This window comes from Rhamphochromis longiceps, linkage group LG11, assembly GCF_057381845.1.
Source record: "Rhamphochromis longiceps isolate RC_006_pf linkage group LG11, R_longiceps_female_GT1.1, whole genome shotgun sequence".
Classification (NCBI taxonomy): domain Eukaryota; kingdom Metazoa; phylum Chordata; class Actinopteri; order Cichliformes; family Cichlidae; genus Rhamphochromis; species Rhamphochromis longiceps.
The window spans coordinates 27,638,745-27,654,496 of NC_140567.1; the positions used below are offsets into that span (position 1 = coordinate 27,638,745).

Genomic DNA, 15,752 nt, shown 5'->3' on the forward strand with positions numbered 1-15,752 from the left:
CCCCCCCAAAAAAAAAAAAATGGTTCACCCCACCCAAGAACAGAGTGTTCCTCCATGGGTGGTTTGAGGAGGCACAAGTGTGTTGTGTGTTTCGTGCAAATGTGTACGCCTGAGGGAATGGTGGAAACCATCACCCTAAATAGTGCAACGGGAAAAGAATGACAATTTCTTTATGCTTCACTATGCATATGGGGAAGAAAAGGGAACAGAGTATTTAATATTTTGAGAAATGTCACCAAAGAAGAAATGTACAAAAAAAAAAAAAAAAAAAGGCAAACGCGTGGGTAATAGCCTTGGTATTAAAAAATGCTTCAACTGTTGAAGTTCAACTGAGAACGGCATCCAAATTAATTCAACCCTGTCGAATTGGGAACTTGACGGCCTCATCCTCCAAAAGACTCAGAAGCTGAGACGAGCTGTGCTGGGTAAAATCCAGCATTGTTATCCTATTATCTCTGAGATAATGTGAGATATGAGATTTCCCTTAGATAAGAGGAAGCATGCTGCTTAAGGCAGTCTAGATCACTGGTAGGAGACTGCTAAAGCTCAAAATCCTGACGCCATAGCTCCCTTGAGAAAGACTCCACACCTCAACTGGCATTCGTACCTAAAACCACTAATAAAGAAAGAATGCATAGAATGTATAATGAATAGATGGATAGACAGACTAGAAGAGAAAGGCAGGTAGATAAAAGAGGTGATAACATGGGTGTCTGGTAGAAAGAGTGATAAGAGAAAGCAAAGTAATATCAAAGGCAAAATTATATTGTTTTTCATATTACTGTCTCCTGATTGCTGTCTCCCATATTTGAATGCGTGCCCATGCTTTGGTAATTTGCATGTACATTAATCATTTTCACTGAGAAATGAACTGCCACGGCTGCCTGAAGGCTGCAGGGGAAAATGCAGTGAGAATGGGCTTCTTGGCATCAGATACCAGGTTCAAGCTGAATATACTGCCTGAATGCAACCTGGCTCTGGGTGAAGGAGGCACGGGGAGATGTAAAGTGTTCATAATCCTACACCATAAATCTGTCCAGCATGCATCATATGCTCTCATTTTGTGAGTGTGTGTGTGTGTGTGTGTGTGTGCCTGAGTGTCTGTCGCACTCTCAAATTACTCTGCTCCCCTGAGCCAAGACAGAGGATAAAATATGAATCAGCTGAATTCTAGGATAGTTTCCAGTCTTCCCAGACTCTCCTCGGCCATCATCAGGCAATACAAGCGTATGCACGTATAACAGACGTATGCACACAACTCTACACACACACATTGGAAGTTTCAAGTCTCTCCATATTGTGCTGAAGAGTCTGTCACACATTCTCGGCTATACATTTGACATTCATATCCCTCATATTTGCCAAGTGTCGCTCAGCAGCTGCTAGAGCGTTTGTATTGTGACAGGATTACGAGAGTCTGTCTCTCTTTACCTATAAATCAATTAGATAAAGTTATATAGTCATACTCTGTTATAAATACTACTGTCTGTTGAGACAGGGGTTATGCGCCTTTACAGGAGATAAGATTATACGTATACCTAGAGACATTTTTCCTTTCTTCCCTCTTCATTTCTCCAAATTCCATTTGTCTTTCCTTTGTAATGCTGCAGTCACTTTTCTGTCATACCTCCTGCTTTTTTTCTTGAGAGCAATCTTTCAGGCAAACCATCGATGGTTTGACTGATATTTCTTTTTTTTCCTTTTTCTTTTGCGTGTGTGTGTGTGTGCATGAACTTTTGCCCTTGTGGCCCTGCACAGACCTCTACCTAAATACACTTTATAAATAACAGTCTAATTGCTTTGGATTAAAGTGTCTAAGTGACTGCCTTGCACCCTTGCCAACTTGCTGCACAATCCCCTGGTGTCTGGCCACTCCAAGTATGAGAAAATTTCCTGGCAGAGCACGCACAATGAGGAAAAACTATATGTTTCAAGTAGACGGAAAAAGAAAATTATTCCACATCAGTGCTTATTAGTTGCAATTACAGAGAAATAAAGCATACTTAACATACTTTAACATACTTAATACACCAAAAGCATTGCTGTATTATGGATTTGTGAATTCCATAACCACCCATACTGGCTTATACAATAAAACAACACCCCAGAATCCCAATGGCATCTTCTAACACCCTTGATGTTAATGAACTTGTGGGAGCCTAGAGGGCAATCCCGACACCAAGTGGTACCCCACCATTAGAGGCATTATGAAGTCAAGAGTAAGACTATATACCATTCACCGCAGTGACATGCTGTCAGACCAATCAGCAGCCCCAAGCACACACTCCAATAGAAGTAGACAGCCCCTCCCCCTGCACTAGCCCCCACAACACTACCAACCCTGACGCTTTGTTGCAATTGACATGTGCTTCTCCCACGCACAAATGCAGAATGCGTCCACATGCACTCATGGATGCTTTTACTCAGATGTAAGTAGCCTTGAATACATAAAGGACACACATATATGGAGGAGATTTAGTATCAGTCACTAACATCAGTTCAAAATCCCATTAATTTCTGGGTTGGATCAGTTTATGTACAGAAAACTAGAAAATAAAAGACAGTGAAGTTGCCACTAATCTAATAGGGGTTCACAAGAACACAGTTCTATCCTCCCTCCACTAAGGAGCTGATTAGGAAGCCGTGACCTCAGAATACTGCAGCCTTCCTAGAAGTCAGAAGCCATTAGGTATTTATAGGAGCTTAATGGCACTGTCTAGGTGTACTGGCTGTCTACTACCCAGCATCAAGCCAGCATCACATCCTTTCCAATTGCAGTCACGGCAACACAATCTGCTCTATAAGATTTTTCTAGAACCACTATGTTCAATAACAACAGCCTCGAGAGATTTCAATGTCTTTAAGTTGGTTATCCCCCCAAAGCACGACCACTCCTTTCAAGAAAACCAACCTCCACCTTTGAACTTCGCATTGAAACTGCAAACTTATACCACTTAATTTCATTTGATTGCATCACCGTATTATTTTTGTTTTGTTTTCCCTGTTTCTCTGCCACTATAGAAAATAAAAGAGTTTTACATGAAAGGCTCTGCTCATACAATATTGTTGATTGGGATCAAAATGTCATGAATACTCCCAACTCACAAATACTAGTGTCAAATTTAATTGCTTGATGTGGTTGTAAAATTATATGTATCAGAGTGCACCTGTTTTATGCACATGTACAGTAAGAGAGAAGGCAGATGGATTTGGGGTCCATGTGGCTTCATACTGATACATTTATTATGGATTGGACATCCTGTGATTTCATATGCAACTCTTATATATTGAGCCACAGGTACTACAAACTTGGAGATGAATGTTGTGTTGCATGTACAGGTATGCTGCTGGGCGGCAGTATTCCACCAGCTGTTTGCTTGGTTCCTTTAGATGAGCTGCACATGTGACTTCTAAGTGTATGTTTATATTACCTCTCTGTCTCTGACCAAAACCAGGTCAGGCCTGTTACTGACATTACGGCTGCCTGCTGTAAACGACTTACCTAATCCCCCATCATTACCTGGAATGGGCCCCGCGTCGCGCCTGTGGCCTGAAATAGCACAGGACCTCAGACTGCCACTGTCAACACCCTTAATTTGCAGTTTCATAAATAGCATAGTAGGGCTTTGGCGCGAAAGATAAAGAAGCCCCGTGGTTGCTGGTGTAAATGGAGAGCTAATGAAGAAGTCTACCTGAGGCCACACCTTAACAGTCATTTCAGTTTAACAGGACAGGCTTAAAATGACAGTCAGGTGCTACAGCTGAGGCCCCCACCCGGAAAAAAAAATGAGACTCAGCTCTGGTGACAGACTATGTTTTGAAAAAAGGTTAATTCCTCAGAAAGATAAGACAAATGCAAGTTGAAGTCATGCCATTACTTTGATATTTGTTGATATGTTATGGTGTAAATGGCACACCCTGTGGATGAATAGAAATAATGTGAAAGTATTTAACAAGATAAATTTAGCACCAAGCATTAGGTTGGAAGAGAAGTGTGGTTGCTTAACATGAAGTTAATGTGAAAGATCTCTTATCTTGTCTAATCATCTTGCTTACATACACATAACCTACTGGCACTGCATCTACAAAGAGCCATCACACTCAGCACGTCTTTTCTGTATTGACATGAAAATCAACTAACATCTAGTCTCAAAGCTCAGCTCTGCAAAGTTACACCATCAGGACAAGCACTGCTGCCCTGCTGATCCCTCTGCCCCCTCTCGCTGTCCTCAGCTGCCTATAATGAATAGAAACAAGATGAGGCTGGGAGCAGGGGCTGATAACATGGGCAGATGTCCAGGAGGTTACTCTAGGCTCTCAGCCAGACAGGCGGTGGTAGTGGACTGTGGTCAATTGTAGACGCCCCACTAAATATTTACATGGTGGTCAGTTGACCTGTGATCTCCTACAAGTGTCACTCAATTGATTCTTAGATATATTTTAATCATAACTAAAAGATCTGGACTTTCTCTCTGCATGAAAATGCATGGGATGATTTTCTCTGTTTGCCTATTATTAGCAGCATGTAGTAAGATTCATCGTGAACCGCTGTGGTCCTATTCCCACTGAGGGGATTTTATGCGCTATTATGAACACTGCTGCCCATGATGACCAGGCTCTCTGCAGCTGGGATGAGAAAAGCCCCTTTTTTCTTTCCTCTCTCTGTCTCATTTTTTTCTTTTCTATATAAAGACGTAACAAGTGATTCCACTCCACTCTATTACAATTTGCCTCAGTGATATATTAAAATGACTGACGGCAGTAATGAACTAAGACAAGATAACGCATGGCACCATTCATGCGTAACAGACGCGGAATCCCACGGTAACGTGTAAGTCACGCGGGGTGAAAGAATCATAATAGCTTAGTGAACAGGAATAATAATCGATATTATCACTGTGATTATCACAACCTTGTCACGCTGGCCCGGCTGCTTTATTTCTTACCTTCCAGCCAGCTGAGCTGTTACTGTCGCCCTTATCCTTGAAATAGGGCACATAACGGACCATCCAGTCGTATATCTGTGACAGTGTGAGTCTCTTTTCTGGGGTGCTCTCAATAGCGCGGGTAATGAGATCCGCGTAGGACTGGTTCCCCCACGCGTTTCGCCGGGAGGATTTGGCTTTGCGCAGGGGTCCGGTGACATCCAGAGCTGCGCCAGCCAAGCATGGGTGCGTCGCGCCTGTGGGTGCAGGGGCGCCGGCTGGATGCTTCAGCTCTCCCGGCGTTCCGCCCACGAGCCCCGCTCTGCAAGCGGGGATGTCTTCCGGTTCTACCTTGATGCTGGCCAGTGGAAGACCTACGTTCACCTCGTGTCCACCGGGGAAATCCTGTGGACAAGGCAGCGGCCAGGTGCATGAGCGAGGGCGGCTTTGAGGCTCGAAATCCGAATCAACCTGATGAGCGTCTAATTCGTCGTCCTCCATCATCAACATTTACCCTTCAGTTGAAAAAAGAATAAATCAAACGTAGAGCAAGGGTGGGGAAATACCTCCACGATTCACGTATCCCGCTGTCTTCAAGTAGGAATTTGCCTTGTAATATGGCTATTAAACTCAGTCTGAATCAATAATGGGCAATTCAGCGGAGTAGAAGAATCATGATGAATGAAAGAAAAATCATAGCCTCGCGTGTAGAGATAGCAGAAGTAATAAAAGTAATAATAATTTCTTGTCCATTTTACCTGAAGTAAATTATCTAATGGTGACTGAACTATTTATTTGGCAGTCCGCATCACCTTAAAACATTCAAACCCGTGTCAGTCTTGGGGGCTTCTCAATCCAGTTGCAGCAACAGATGATCTTTCAGATAAGGACAAAAGCAGCCGTCGATAAATCCTCCAGAAGACAACAGAAAGAAACGGGAAAGAAGGGGAAAATCACCAGGGCTGTGTAGAGAGCATCCACTGAGGCGATAATGCGTGATTACCGTGAATTATTAAATCTTCCAGTCTGCACGGATTAAGCTGGCAGCGGCACATTCAAGTCCATTCAGCCTGAACAGCACCCAACTGTCTGCAATTATAATGAAGAGGCGTGCGCTTGTGACGAATCGATAAATTCCCTGTCTGAAAAATATAAAGGAGGGAAAAATAGTCCGGCAATCAAATCTCGTATCCACTCGTCGGGCTGATAAAATTGGCTTTTATCACACCTCCTCTTGCTCCCCTCTATCACCCCTTGCCTTTTCTCACTCACTCAGATCCCACACATGTTCTCATTTGCTTACAACTCGTTCCGTCGATGTGAACCGAGGATGACGCGCCGGCGCTGTATAGTAGAGATGCTGCCAATTGGAGTGCGCTCACGAAATCAATACTCTCCAAACATGATTACAGCGAAATCCCGAACTCTCTCTCTCTCTCGCTCTCCCTCTTTTCTCTGCTGCTCTCCCTCCTCTCTCCTGCGCCTCAGTTAGGCTACTAACGAAGGGGGCAAAAACCCAAAATTCTTAATCAAAACTCCGCATAATGATCTTTGTGGCGGAGCGTCACATGGCGCTTTGTGTGCCAGCCTCCGTGTCCAGCCCTAATAAAACAAGACAATGTGTAACACAGAGAAAGGGAAAATTCCTGCACAATTGCGACACGGGTTTTTCTCTTTAAAAAAAAAAAGTCTGAGCGTAACAAATTGTCGCGTGCACGGTGTGCAACGTCCAAATGCCCTTCAGGGAGAATTTACGGCGCCCGGCTCCGCTGATTATTTGCGGGCAATACCTCAGTGAGTGTAATTTTCTATGCCGATTAGACAGATTTAGTTCAGATTAACCGAGATTAGTTAACCCTAGATTTTAATCCGGTGGGGGGGGGGGGGGTGCTTCAGATGCCAGAATGAAAGAAATATATATATCTCCTCCATACTTCACATAGATGAGGGTAAACAAAAGACTTACATATTGTCATTCCTAAACGCATTTGCCTCAAAGACACTCTGCCCGGCGCATTGAGCTCCGGTCAGAACCGTGTGCGCAATTCTTTAGCTTCACTGACCGAGGGGTCGAGGCGTTGGGGTCTCCGATCCTTTATCCTACCACCTTCTTCTAAGAGCTGACGGCTGGGCGGGGACAGAGTCACAGGTGCTTTAATCCGATTGGCCATCTCCCCTTATAAACACTAGGCTACCTGACCCTTTTACCTGTATCAATCTAAGAAAGATTTGCGGAACTTACATGTTTACAGAAACACTGCCTGACAGCTTTAGGCGGACTCACGCATGCAGTGGTGATGGTTGCTGTAGGGAGAGTATTACTTATTCACTTATTCATACCTTAAAACAGTCCTGCTTCTGTAGATTCTCACTTCCAGTAAAGAATTAAAGAATGAATAAATAAAAACTAATATTATTTAGAAGTGAGGCAGCCACTCCAAGCAAGCATTTTAACAGCTATAACCTGTGGGGGCTTTTTGCTGTCAATCCATTGCCATCAAAATATTTAAAAGAGGAAAAATGCATTTCACTACAATTATACATCATCTACAGACCCTTAGACGTGTGTATTCTAGTCACTACACTTTAGTTAAAATAAACATTTTCAATGACACATCCATCATCAAAACAGCCCCTGTGCAGAAAGGTGTCTCAAACTGTCTGAGGACTCCACCTTTTTCCTGCGTTCAACTGTGGACAGAAGCAGTACTTAAAAGTTGCACAACAAGGCCACACTGTGCACTCAGACATGAGTGATGTTGAGAAATATGCGTCAAAAATAGCACGCTTTTAAATGTGGGAGGATGTGTCATATGGTGTGTCACGGAATGACTTAACGTTCAGCATCAGTACAATCACATGGTTAAAATGCCATGTTGCTAATAGTTTGTGTGTAATAAGCCTAGAAACCCTATTCGGACTACAAATATAATTAATGGGTGATGGTTTATTGTATTTTGATTATTGCATGTCAAGAATTTCAATCAAACCAGAGGTGGAGCGAGTCAAGCCTCTCGTAGCCTCTAGTCTCCGAGACAAGGTTCTACTTGAGATGCTTCCCCTGGAACACTTATGAATGCCACAATTTTGGTGACACTCGAGAATACACAATGTGTCTTGATTACAAATGAAGCGAAAGAAAAGTAATTGTGACTATCAAAAAAAAGGCAAACGATCAGATCCAGAGACCCACAGCAGGAGTGAGTCTCAAGAGAAAAAGGGAAAAGCAAAGAACTAAGAGTCAAAGACAAAGGCTCTGGCAGCACAAGTTTAAAAACTACAACTTCAGTCCCTGCAGGCTGATGGCTAAGTTGTCCCCATACCAGACATACCAGAGGCAGCAAGGCTGGCTTAAAGCACTGAATGGCTGATCCTAGAACAGCATGTTCTGCACAGCAATAATCACCTCAGTCAGCCACAAGCAAGGCAGAGCACCACATGAACAACAAGTCAGAGCTTTGTGCCTGTTATTTTGCATGGTTAGAAACTGTTCTGGAATTTCTTTCAAATAAGGAAAGGGACACTTCCCCCCCAACTATTTCTATAATACCTTTACGGATTTCTTTGGCCCTGGCATTTTAGCCATCACTCACAACCTTGTGGTGTTGTGCAATTTATCCCTGCACCCCATTCTGCCCAGCACGGTTGGAAGTAGAGGAATCTAGAGAAGCCACAAGAACACCCTAGGGAGATCTATGTCTGTCTGGGAAAGCACCTCCTTTGGTTCTCCCTCCCCTCTCAGCAAATAACCCACACTCTCTAACAAGCATATGGATTCTCAATGACACAGGAAGGAGAGGGCTCATATCCAAGTATTGGGAACATTTCTGAGTAGGCGACGCTGGATTTCACCCCTTCTTGGCTTTGACCCAAAGTAGGCTGACTTGAAGACTTCCTGCCCCGAGCCAGTGCCAGATTTCTGTGGCATCTTGGCATCTTCACTGCCAACTATGAACAGAGGCAGCGAAGACAATTGGTGCCAAGAGTTTTAATTAAGACTGTGTTGTAAAGAGGAAAGTAAAGGCATGTGCAGGTAATGGCTTCCATCCCTGTTTCAGAGGGCTAACAGAATATGATTAACTAATACAATCTTAGCCTTAGCCAATTAATTATATTTAACCGTTAAAAACAGAGAACGACCAAATGGTCCAGAGAGGGAAATCAGCATGCACCGCTCTCATGCTCAAAGCTGAAGAGAGTGTAATTGTGTTATAATACACTGATGCCAAAGATTATTAAAGGCTATGTTTTCAGACAAAATGCACATGCACAACTAGAAGAATAAATTACCTTTTTCAGTTAGTGTCCACAGTAGAGTCAGTCATTTTAGGGGGTGGATCAATTACCACTTTGAAAATTAAATACTGTCAAACTTTGGTCTGTTGGTTAGAAACAAATAAGCAATAATGGCAAAACATTGTTCTTTGAAGAACTTCAATGAGACTTGTACTTTGTTTTCTTTTGGTTATTCTCTTCTGACATTTTACAGACTGGATGATCCATTAAAAGAAAACTGATATTCCTGGAGCTGGGAGTAAGCGATGAAAAAGAATATACCCTTCTCTGCGTCGTCAAATTGAAAAATTAATCGATGATGAAAGTATTTCAGGCTTCAGGCATTATGAAATAGTATTAACAACCCAACAATGAAAGTGAATAAGATTAATAATCATTCGAGTACTGCAACCTTAACCATATCACGTTCTGAAAGGGTGTCGCTCTGGTCTCAGTTTCTTGAAATAAACCACAGAACGGATCATATTGCCTCCAGCAATGAGTTAAATCTCTTACTTGTGCAAGTCAGTGGCTGGCTACATCCACAATAGCCAAGTAGGCTTGATGCCAAGACACTGATTAGCCTAACTATGCCTCTGTTCTCCAGGCAATGCAGTGCTGAGTGGAGGTGCAGTGGGAGTCTAGCTCATCACCAAAGAGCACTGTGCTAAACACAAGTTTAAGTGGAAGAAAGCCAGTAGACTGTAGTGTATCCATGCTGGACATATAAAGCCTTGGGCAAGGAGGCATCTGCCTCTTTAATACATAATTCACTCAGAGCTGAAACATCATGCTTTAGTCCTAAGGGCCGGCAGTCTGCTTCTGGTTGTTGGAACATAAAACTGTCTCCATCAGATAATCCAGTCTCACTGACAGGCAACTCCTGTGTACCAAGTAGCAGTTCAATTTAACCTTAACTTCAAAACAAGATTAGAAAAGTACACATTTTTAACATATTAGTAAATGTTCAAAGTTCATTTTGTGTTGTTTTTCAACTTGCACCAAATGCATGTGGAAGCACTGCCATCTCACCTTTCCACCTCAGTGAGTTTGTCCTCATCAGCCATGATACGCAGGTAGGTCAACATGTAGAGACAGCCATCTGCCCTGGAGCTCTCCCCCTCAGACATGCACGCGGTCACTTTACATCTCAATCTCTGCAAATGCATCTTCCTGTAGGGGTATTATTAGAAGCACTCATGCCTTATTACCAACATTATTATCATAACTGACAGGATGTGCATTAGTTACTTTGGTCTCCGCAGTTAGATCGGGCCATAATGTTGACACACTACTGCATGGGCCTTTCTGGATTTCGATATTAACAGTGGAGAACCTGAAGCAGATGCAGTGCTTTCATGTGTAATAGTCCCAGCTCATGTTCCCATGAAAGAGCCACTAATGGGTTAACAGTAGAAATGAGAGGGGAAAGAGAGGGAAAATCAATGCTTTTGTTGAGGGGAAGAAAGGAAGGCTTTCACAGGTCTATGTATCATTAAGCAATTGAGAAAGCTAATTAGAGTGGGGGGGGGGGGGGGGGGGGGGGAAGATGTGCAGATCTCACAGCTAATTATTTCCATGGCAACCACAGCTCATGTAGATGATGTGAGGTAGCATCCAATTTGCTTCAATCAGGATATTTACAAGAAGAGAAACAGAGACCCCTAGTGGGATGAAGTGAACATATCCATGAAAGCTGAGTGTTGAAAAGAAACTTTAAATGTAAAAAGGATTCAAATAAACTGAAAAATACCCAAAATCATACATCTCAAATTCTGTTTTGAAATGTTGATACATGGAAAATATTATCTAGTTTGTTATCATTTGCAAAAATAAACAACTAATATCATTTTTCGGCTTTCCAGGAATTGTGTTGATTGTTAGCACAGGTATAAGCTTGCCTACAGCCCAACTTATAGAACCATGATTTGGTAAAAGTTAGTAGAATGCAGTGATGTTTGACAGTATTAGCTGAAATGTTCTCTATCTCATTAAAAATTGACCAAACAGTAACTGTTAAACCAAGACTATATATAGACTCTTTTTTATTTTATTAAAAAACAAACAAACAAACAAAAAACATACAATGGTTATGCACATTAGTTCTTTGATGAAGTGACAGGTGTTTTTAAAAGTGGGGCTTTATAGTTGATAATGAGGACGTTACATATTAGGCGTCTATGTCTCTTTTCCCTGGTCTTTGTGTCATACCTGCAGGTCAGTGTCTCTTTGAAGCACACAGTAAAGCAGCCACAGAGGACAGGATGAATCTTTGCTTCCATTCACACAAAATCTGGAAATTCCAGAACTTCAGACATGGCTTTTGCTTCATAAAAGTGTGACCATGTTTAATTTTGCTTTAGAACATAAGCGTTGTGAGACAATACAAAAAGAAAATATTTTATTCCTCTAACTCACCACTTTGTTTAGTCCCTCCACCCCCCTTCATTCAAAAACTATCCCACTTGAAAACAACCTCCCTCTCTATAACATCAGCTATAGCTCAGGCAGTTAACTAAAATAGTGCAAGGAGGCTGCCAATCAGTTCTGTTCAATGCTGCAAGCCCCAACACCAATGTTACTGAATTTTCAAAATATACTGCCCTGAGAAGGAACTTTTTTGAGAGTGAAATAATTCCCTCAGAAGTTGACTTAGACCTGGTTCCTCTGGTGGAAAGTCATGGAGTCCCTCCCAAGGTTCCCAGTCACCCGGGGAAAGTTCCTTTTTGTGGAAAACTGGCTAATGTCTCTGTTTGCTAGGGTCAATCTTTTCCAAGTGAACCAGGGGTTTGAGTTGTTCAGCAAAGCTGCGCATGTCCTCTGACACAGTGTCTTGTCCTGCAGGAGCCAACACACTCAGCTCCACCAGGTATGAAAGTGACAGATGCTCAGTGTTTTCTGTATTCCCTGGTACAAGTATGCGTGACAGCTTACTGACCACAATTTTCATTGCACCTTTACGAAATATGTGTCCATTGCTGACAAACTCATGGTCCATGCGGAAGCCCATCTCATTGAGGAACTCCGGAAGGCTGTGAGTGGCAGCAACATCAACACAGTTGCGTACCAAAGCGTGGCGACTCTTGTCTCCCACTTCAGATTGACCAAGGTAGCGTAGGTGCCATGGAGCAGTTGGGTGGGAGAGGGAACGGCGGGCACGCAAAATGAAGGGATTTCCTTGCTGGCCTTTGAGAAGGTAAACCAACTCATGATCAGTAAAAGTCTCAGGTTCCATGTTGTCGCACAGACCTCGAAGGCGATGCAAGAGGCTTTCCAGGGCCTGGTCCAACACACTCCCTGATTAAATAAAGTGCACAAGGAACAAATACAAAAAATGACATTTGATCTGATGGCCAGGACTCTATACATATTATATTTATAAATATAGTCTCCACTATCTCAGATCGTCCATAGTTTGTACATTTGCTTTGACATTTTTGCTTCATATATCAAATACCTCAAAGATTTTCCCTTAAAACAAAAAAAATACACTTCCACCCACTTTCAGGGCACATGCAGTAATATTTTAAACCTAGTAAATTATAAGACAGTTCAGTAGATCATGAAATACTCATTTTGATTTATTAAACTTATCTCAATAAATCAAAATCTTTTTATCAGAATACCATCTGAAACCTCCAGAATTTAGAATTTTGGTCTATTTGGGTTAAACTATGCATGTATTTTTCATTTTTGTGGTACAACTTCACATTTGCTCAATCCAGCATGAAATTTAAACCCCCCAAAAAGATTTGTTTTCATTTTTATAACTAAGAAATAATTTTCCATTTTGCATTATTGTGAAATTCAATTGTATACCATTAAAAATTGGTGTGCGTTTAAATATGAGACAGATTGGATCTGCAGATCTGGATATGGAAATCATATGCATTTAACTGTATTATCTTTAACAGATATTTGTGTTCAAACATCTGGTATGTATGACAAAAAAAATGCTGGAAGAGGTTCAATGGTCCATATTTCAAAGAAAATATATCTTAAAAAGTATTTGATAAAACTTCACAGCAATCATACATGACAAAACTTTGGACCATACATTTTTTAGGCAAAACTGCGATTGTCCAGGAGAAGGCCCACAGTATTCTACAATTGAGTGACCAAGTTAAGAAATAAGGTTTTAAACATTGTAAATGCACCATTTTAAAAATTATTTATAATAATATTATAATAAGAATTTAGCTGTTATTTAGGAGCTAGTGCATAATAATTTAGGTCAAAGGTGACATATGTAACACTGTTCACTTTCACACCAAAGGATGTTGCTCATGTAACTTTACTCATTGTGCTGAACAGTTGCACAATGCAACTATTAAATGATTATTGCTATTGTTTTGCATTTTTGTTACTATAAGCTACTATCTGTAGTATTGCCACTATCAGTACCTTATGCTATGTATAACACTCAGGGCTTGTTATTTACCTGCTTACTTGCTTCAGCTTCGGTGGATGCATGATATCTTACCTTGTAACAGATACTCCATCATGTTAATTGTGCCCCCAGTGACAGGCATTACAGTAACAGGTGGCGCCTCCATCTTTCCTCGGGTACTTTGAGGTTTTTGAGCCTAAAGAAAGAAAATTATATGCAGATACATATATACATGTCGGAACATCTGATGGAGCAATGCCATCATTAACAAAAAAAATTCACCTGTCGCCATAGGTAACAGAGTTTGTAACTTTTAGCTCGCTAATAGCCAGTGATAACGCCTTCTAATCTAGGTGTAAATCACTCGAAACAACAATTATAGTGCATTATTGTCTACGAAACCACGAAGAGCAGTAGCCGAGGAAAAAGGGTAAATGTTTTAAGTGTTCGTTCTCGATAACGTTTTAATAAAAGACCAAAGGCCTAAACGGGGTTCTGAACACACGGCTACTACTACACAGCTACTCTGTTTCCTAGTAGCTAACCGGAACGTTACTTAAGCTAACAGGCTAAACGTTTCAATGTTATTACAGAAACATTAAAAATATATTACCTTTCAAAAATAAAGAAGCGAACGCGGAAAGAAATAAACGTCTTTTTAGTTATCAAAGAAAAAGTGAACACAGTTAGCAACAACAATGAATGAGAAGCGTCTTCCTTTGGTGTGTCAAATCGGTAGACATCCAACTTTGAGGCTCATTACAGCCACCTACTGGTAGTGTTAAAATATCGACAGCAGGTCATCCGTGTATAAAATAGAAAGAAATGGACATGGACGTCATGGACAGACAGGCTTTTTAGGCTACTCTGCTTTTATTAACACCGGCTATACGAATGGATTATCAGTACTGTGAAAACTATTACTGTTTTCACAGTACTGTGAAAAGTATATATTACTGAGTATTAAGTTTAGAGGCTTTATTGGCATACATACTGTGGAAATAAAAGCAGTAGTTTACACTTAATTTTGCCAATCTCTTGACACAAAACAAAAATAATTATTCAAATAAAATAAAAATAAAGAATCCGGAAATTTTACAGATTGCAAGAATTGAAGATGCAAACACTAAAATTAGTTTTAAAAACAAACCTGAGTTTGAAAACCTGAGTTGTACCTGCTTTGTCCATATTTGCAAACCGGTCTTTACAAATTTGTGCCATAGCAGGTAATAATAATTACAGTAATAGTCAATAATATTGATGGGGTAGAAGAGAGGCATAACTGACTGTCTTATTCACGAGTCTGATTTGAGACTTACAGTCTTTGATTTCAGACTCCTGTTGCATCTACCTTTAGAATCTACCACCTACCTGTTAACTGGTGGTGTTGTGAGTGTGTGTTGTATTTAATGTTGATGTGGGCAATGCTGACAGCCCTGTTGGTGTAAATGTCATATACTAATGAAAAGATGATCCTGTGATTTATTGTGCAGTCTCGCACAATAGAGTGTTCCTGTCTTGAGTAGTGCAGCTGGGCCCTGTTAGTCATCTTAGAAAGTACAGTCAATGTGCTGGTTGTGAGACCAGGTGAAATCCAACCTCATGTGTGTCCTCTACCTCTGTCTTGGAGTGTTTTTTCCTCAGATCGCCTTGCTCTTATCTACATTTAGGGCAAGATTATTTTCCTGACACCAGGCCACTAGTCATTTCACTTCTCTTCTCTATGCCAGCCCTGCCAGTAATCAGCCCAATTACTTTAGATTCATATGCAAATTTTATAATTCTGGTATTGATTAGGGGGGTGCTCACACTCATATGTGAAGAGAGCATGTGGCAGTGCACTCAGCACGTGCCCCTGAGTAATACCAGTGCTCACAGTTCTGATGTTTGATATCTGGTGTCCAACTCTGACTGAGTGCGGTCTATCTTACAGGAAGTTCAGAGCTCAGTTACAGAGAAAGGGTGTGAGTCTGACTAAGAGCAGCTTCTCAGAGAGTCTGCAGCATTAAATGCAGCTTCAGTCAACTAACAGCATTTTCACAGATGTGTTACTACCTTCTAGTGGACTGATTCTGTATGCATGTGCATAAAGTAAAGAGTCCAAGGTGGCCAGGACAGTCTTTTTGATCCTTTCAAAACACTTCATCACAATTGATGTTAGT

The 15,752-nt window shown here is 41.4% G+C and overlaps 2 protein-coding genes across 2 annotated transcripts in view; both read right to left on the bottom strand.

The window, feature by feature from the left end:
- The window catches only part of LOC146659409 (forkhead box protein O6-like), a 28,666-nt gene extending 22,179 nt beyond the window's left edge, over positions 1 to 6,487 (bottom strand). Inside the window, exon 1 of the mRNA XM_085423441.1 lies at positions 4,947 to 6,487. Coding sequence (XP_085279567.1) covers positions 4,947 to 5,435 — 489 coding nt within the window. The 5' untranslated portion in view covers positions 5,436 to 6,487. The remainder of the gene's footprint in view (positions 1 to 4,946) is intronic.
- Positions 6,488 to 11,228: 4,741 nt separating this feature from the next.
- On the bottom strand, positions 11,229 to 14,361 carry med18 (mediator of RNA polymerase II transcription, subunit 18 homolog (yeast)). The gene is made up of 3 exons (XM_085423442.1): positions 14,204 to 14,361; positions 13,684 to 13,786; positions 11,229 to 12,497 (listed from the first exon to the last, which is right to left on the bottom strand). Exons 2-3 carry the CDS (start codon positions 13,754 to 13,756, stop codon positions 11,941 to 11,943), a joined length of 630 nt encoding a protein of 209 aa, XP_085279568.1. The 5' UTR covers positions 13,757 to 13,786; positions 14,204 to 14,361; the 3' UTR covers positions 11,229 to 11,940.
- Between the last annotated feature and the right edge of the window lie 1,391 nt (positions 14,362 to 15,752).

Bases quoted from the DNA above. Each gene is read 5' to 3' on its own strand.
- med18 (XM_085423442.1), bottom strand. From the start codon at position 13,756: ATGGAGGCGCCACCTGTTACTGTAATGCCTGTCACTGGGGGCACAATT. The intron at 12,498-13,683 runs GTAAGATATCAT...TTATTTAATCAG, and splicing joins GATGGAGTATCTGTTACAAG to GGAGTGTGTTGGACCAGGCC.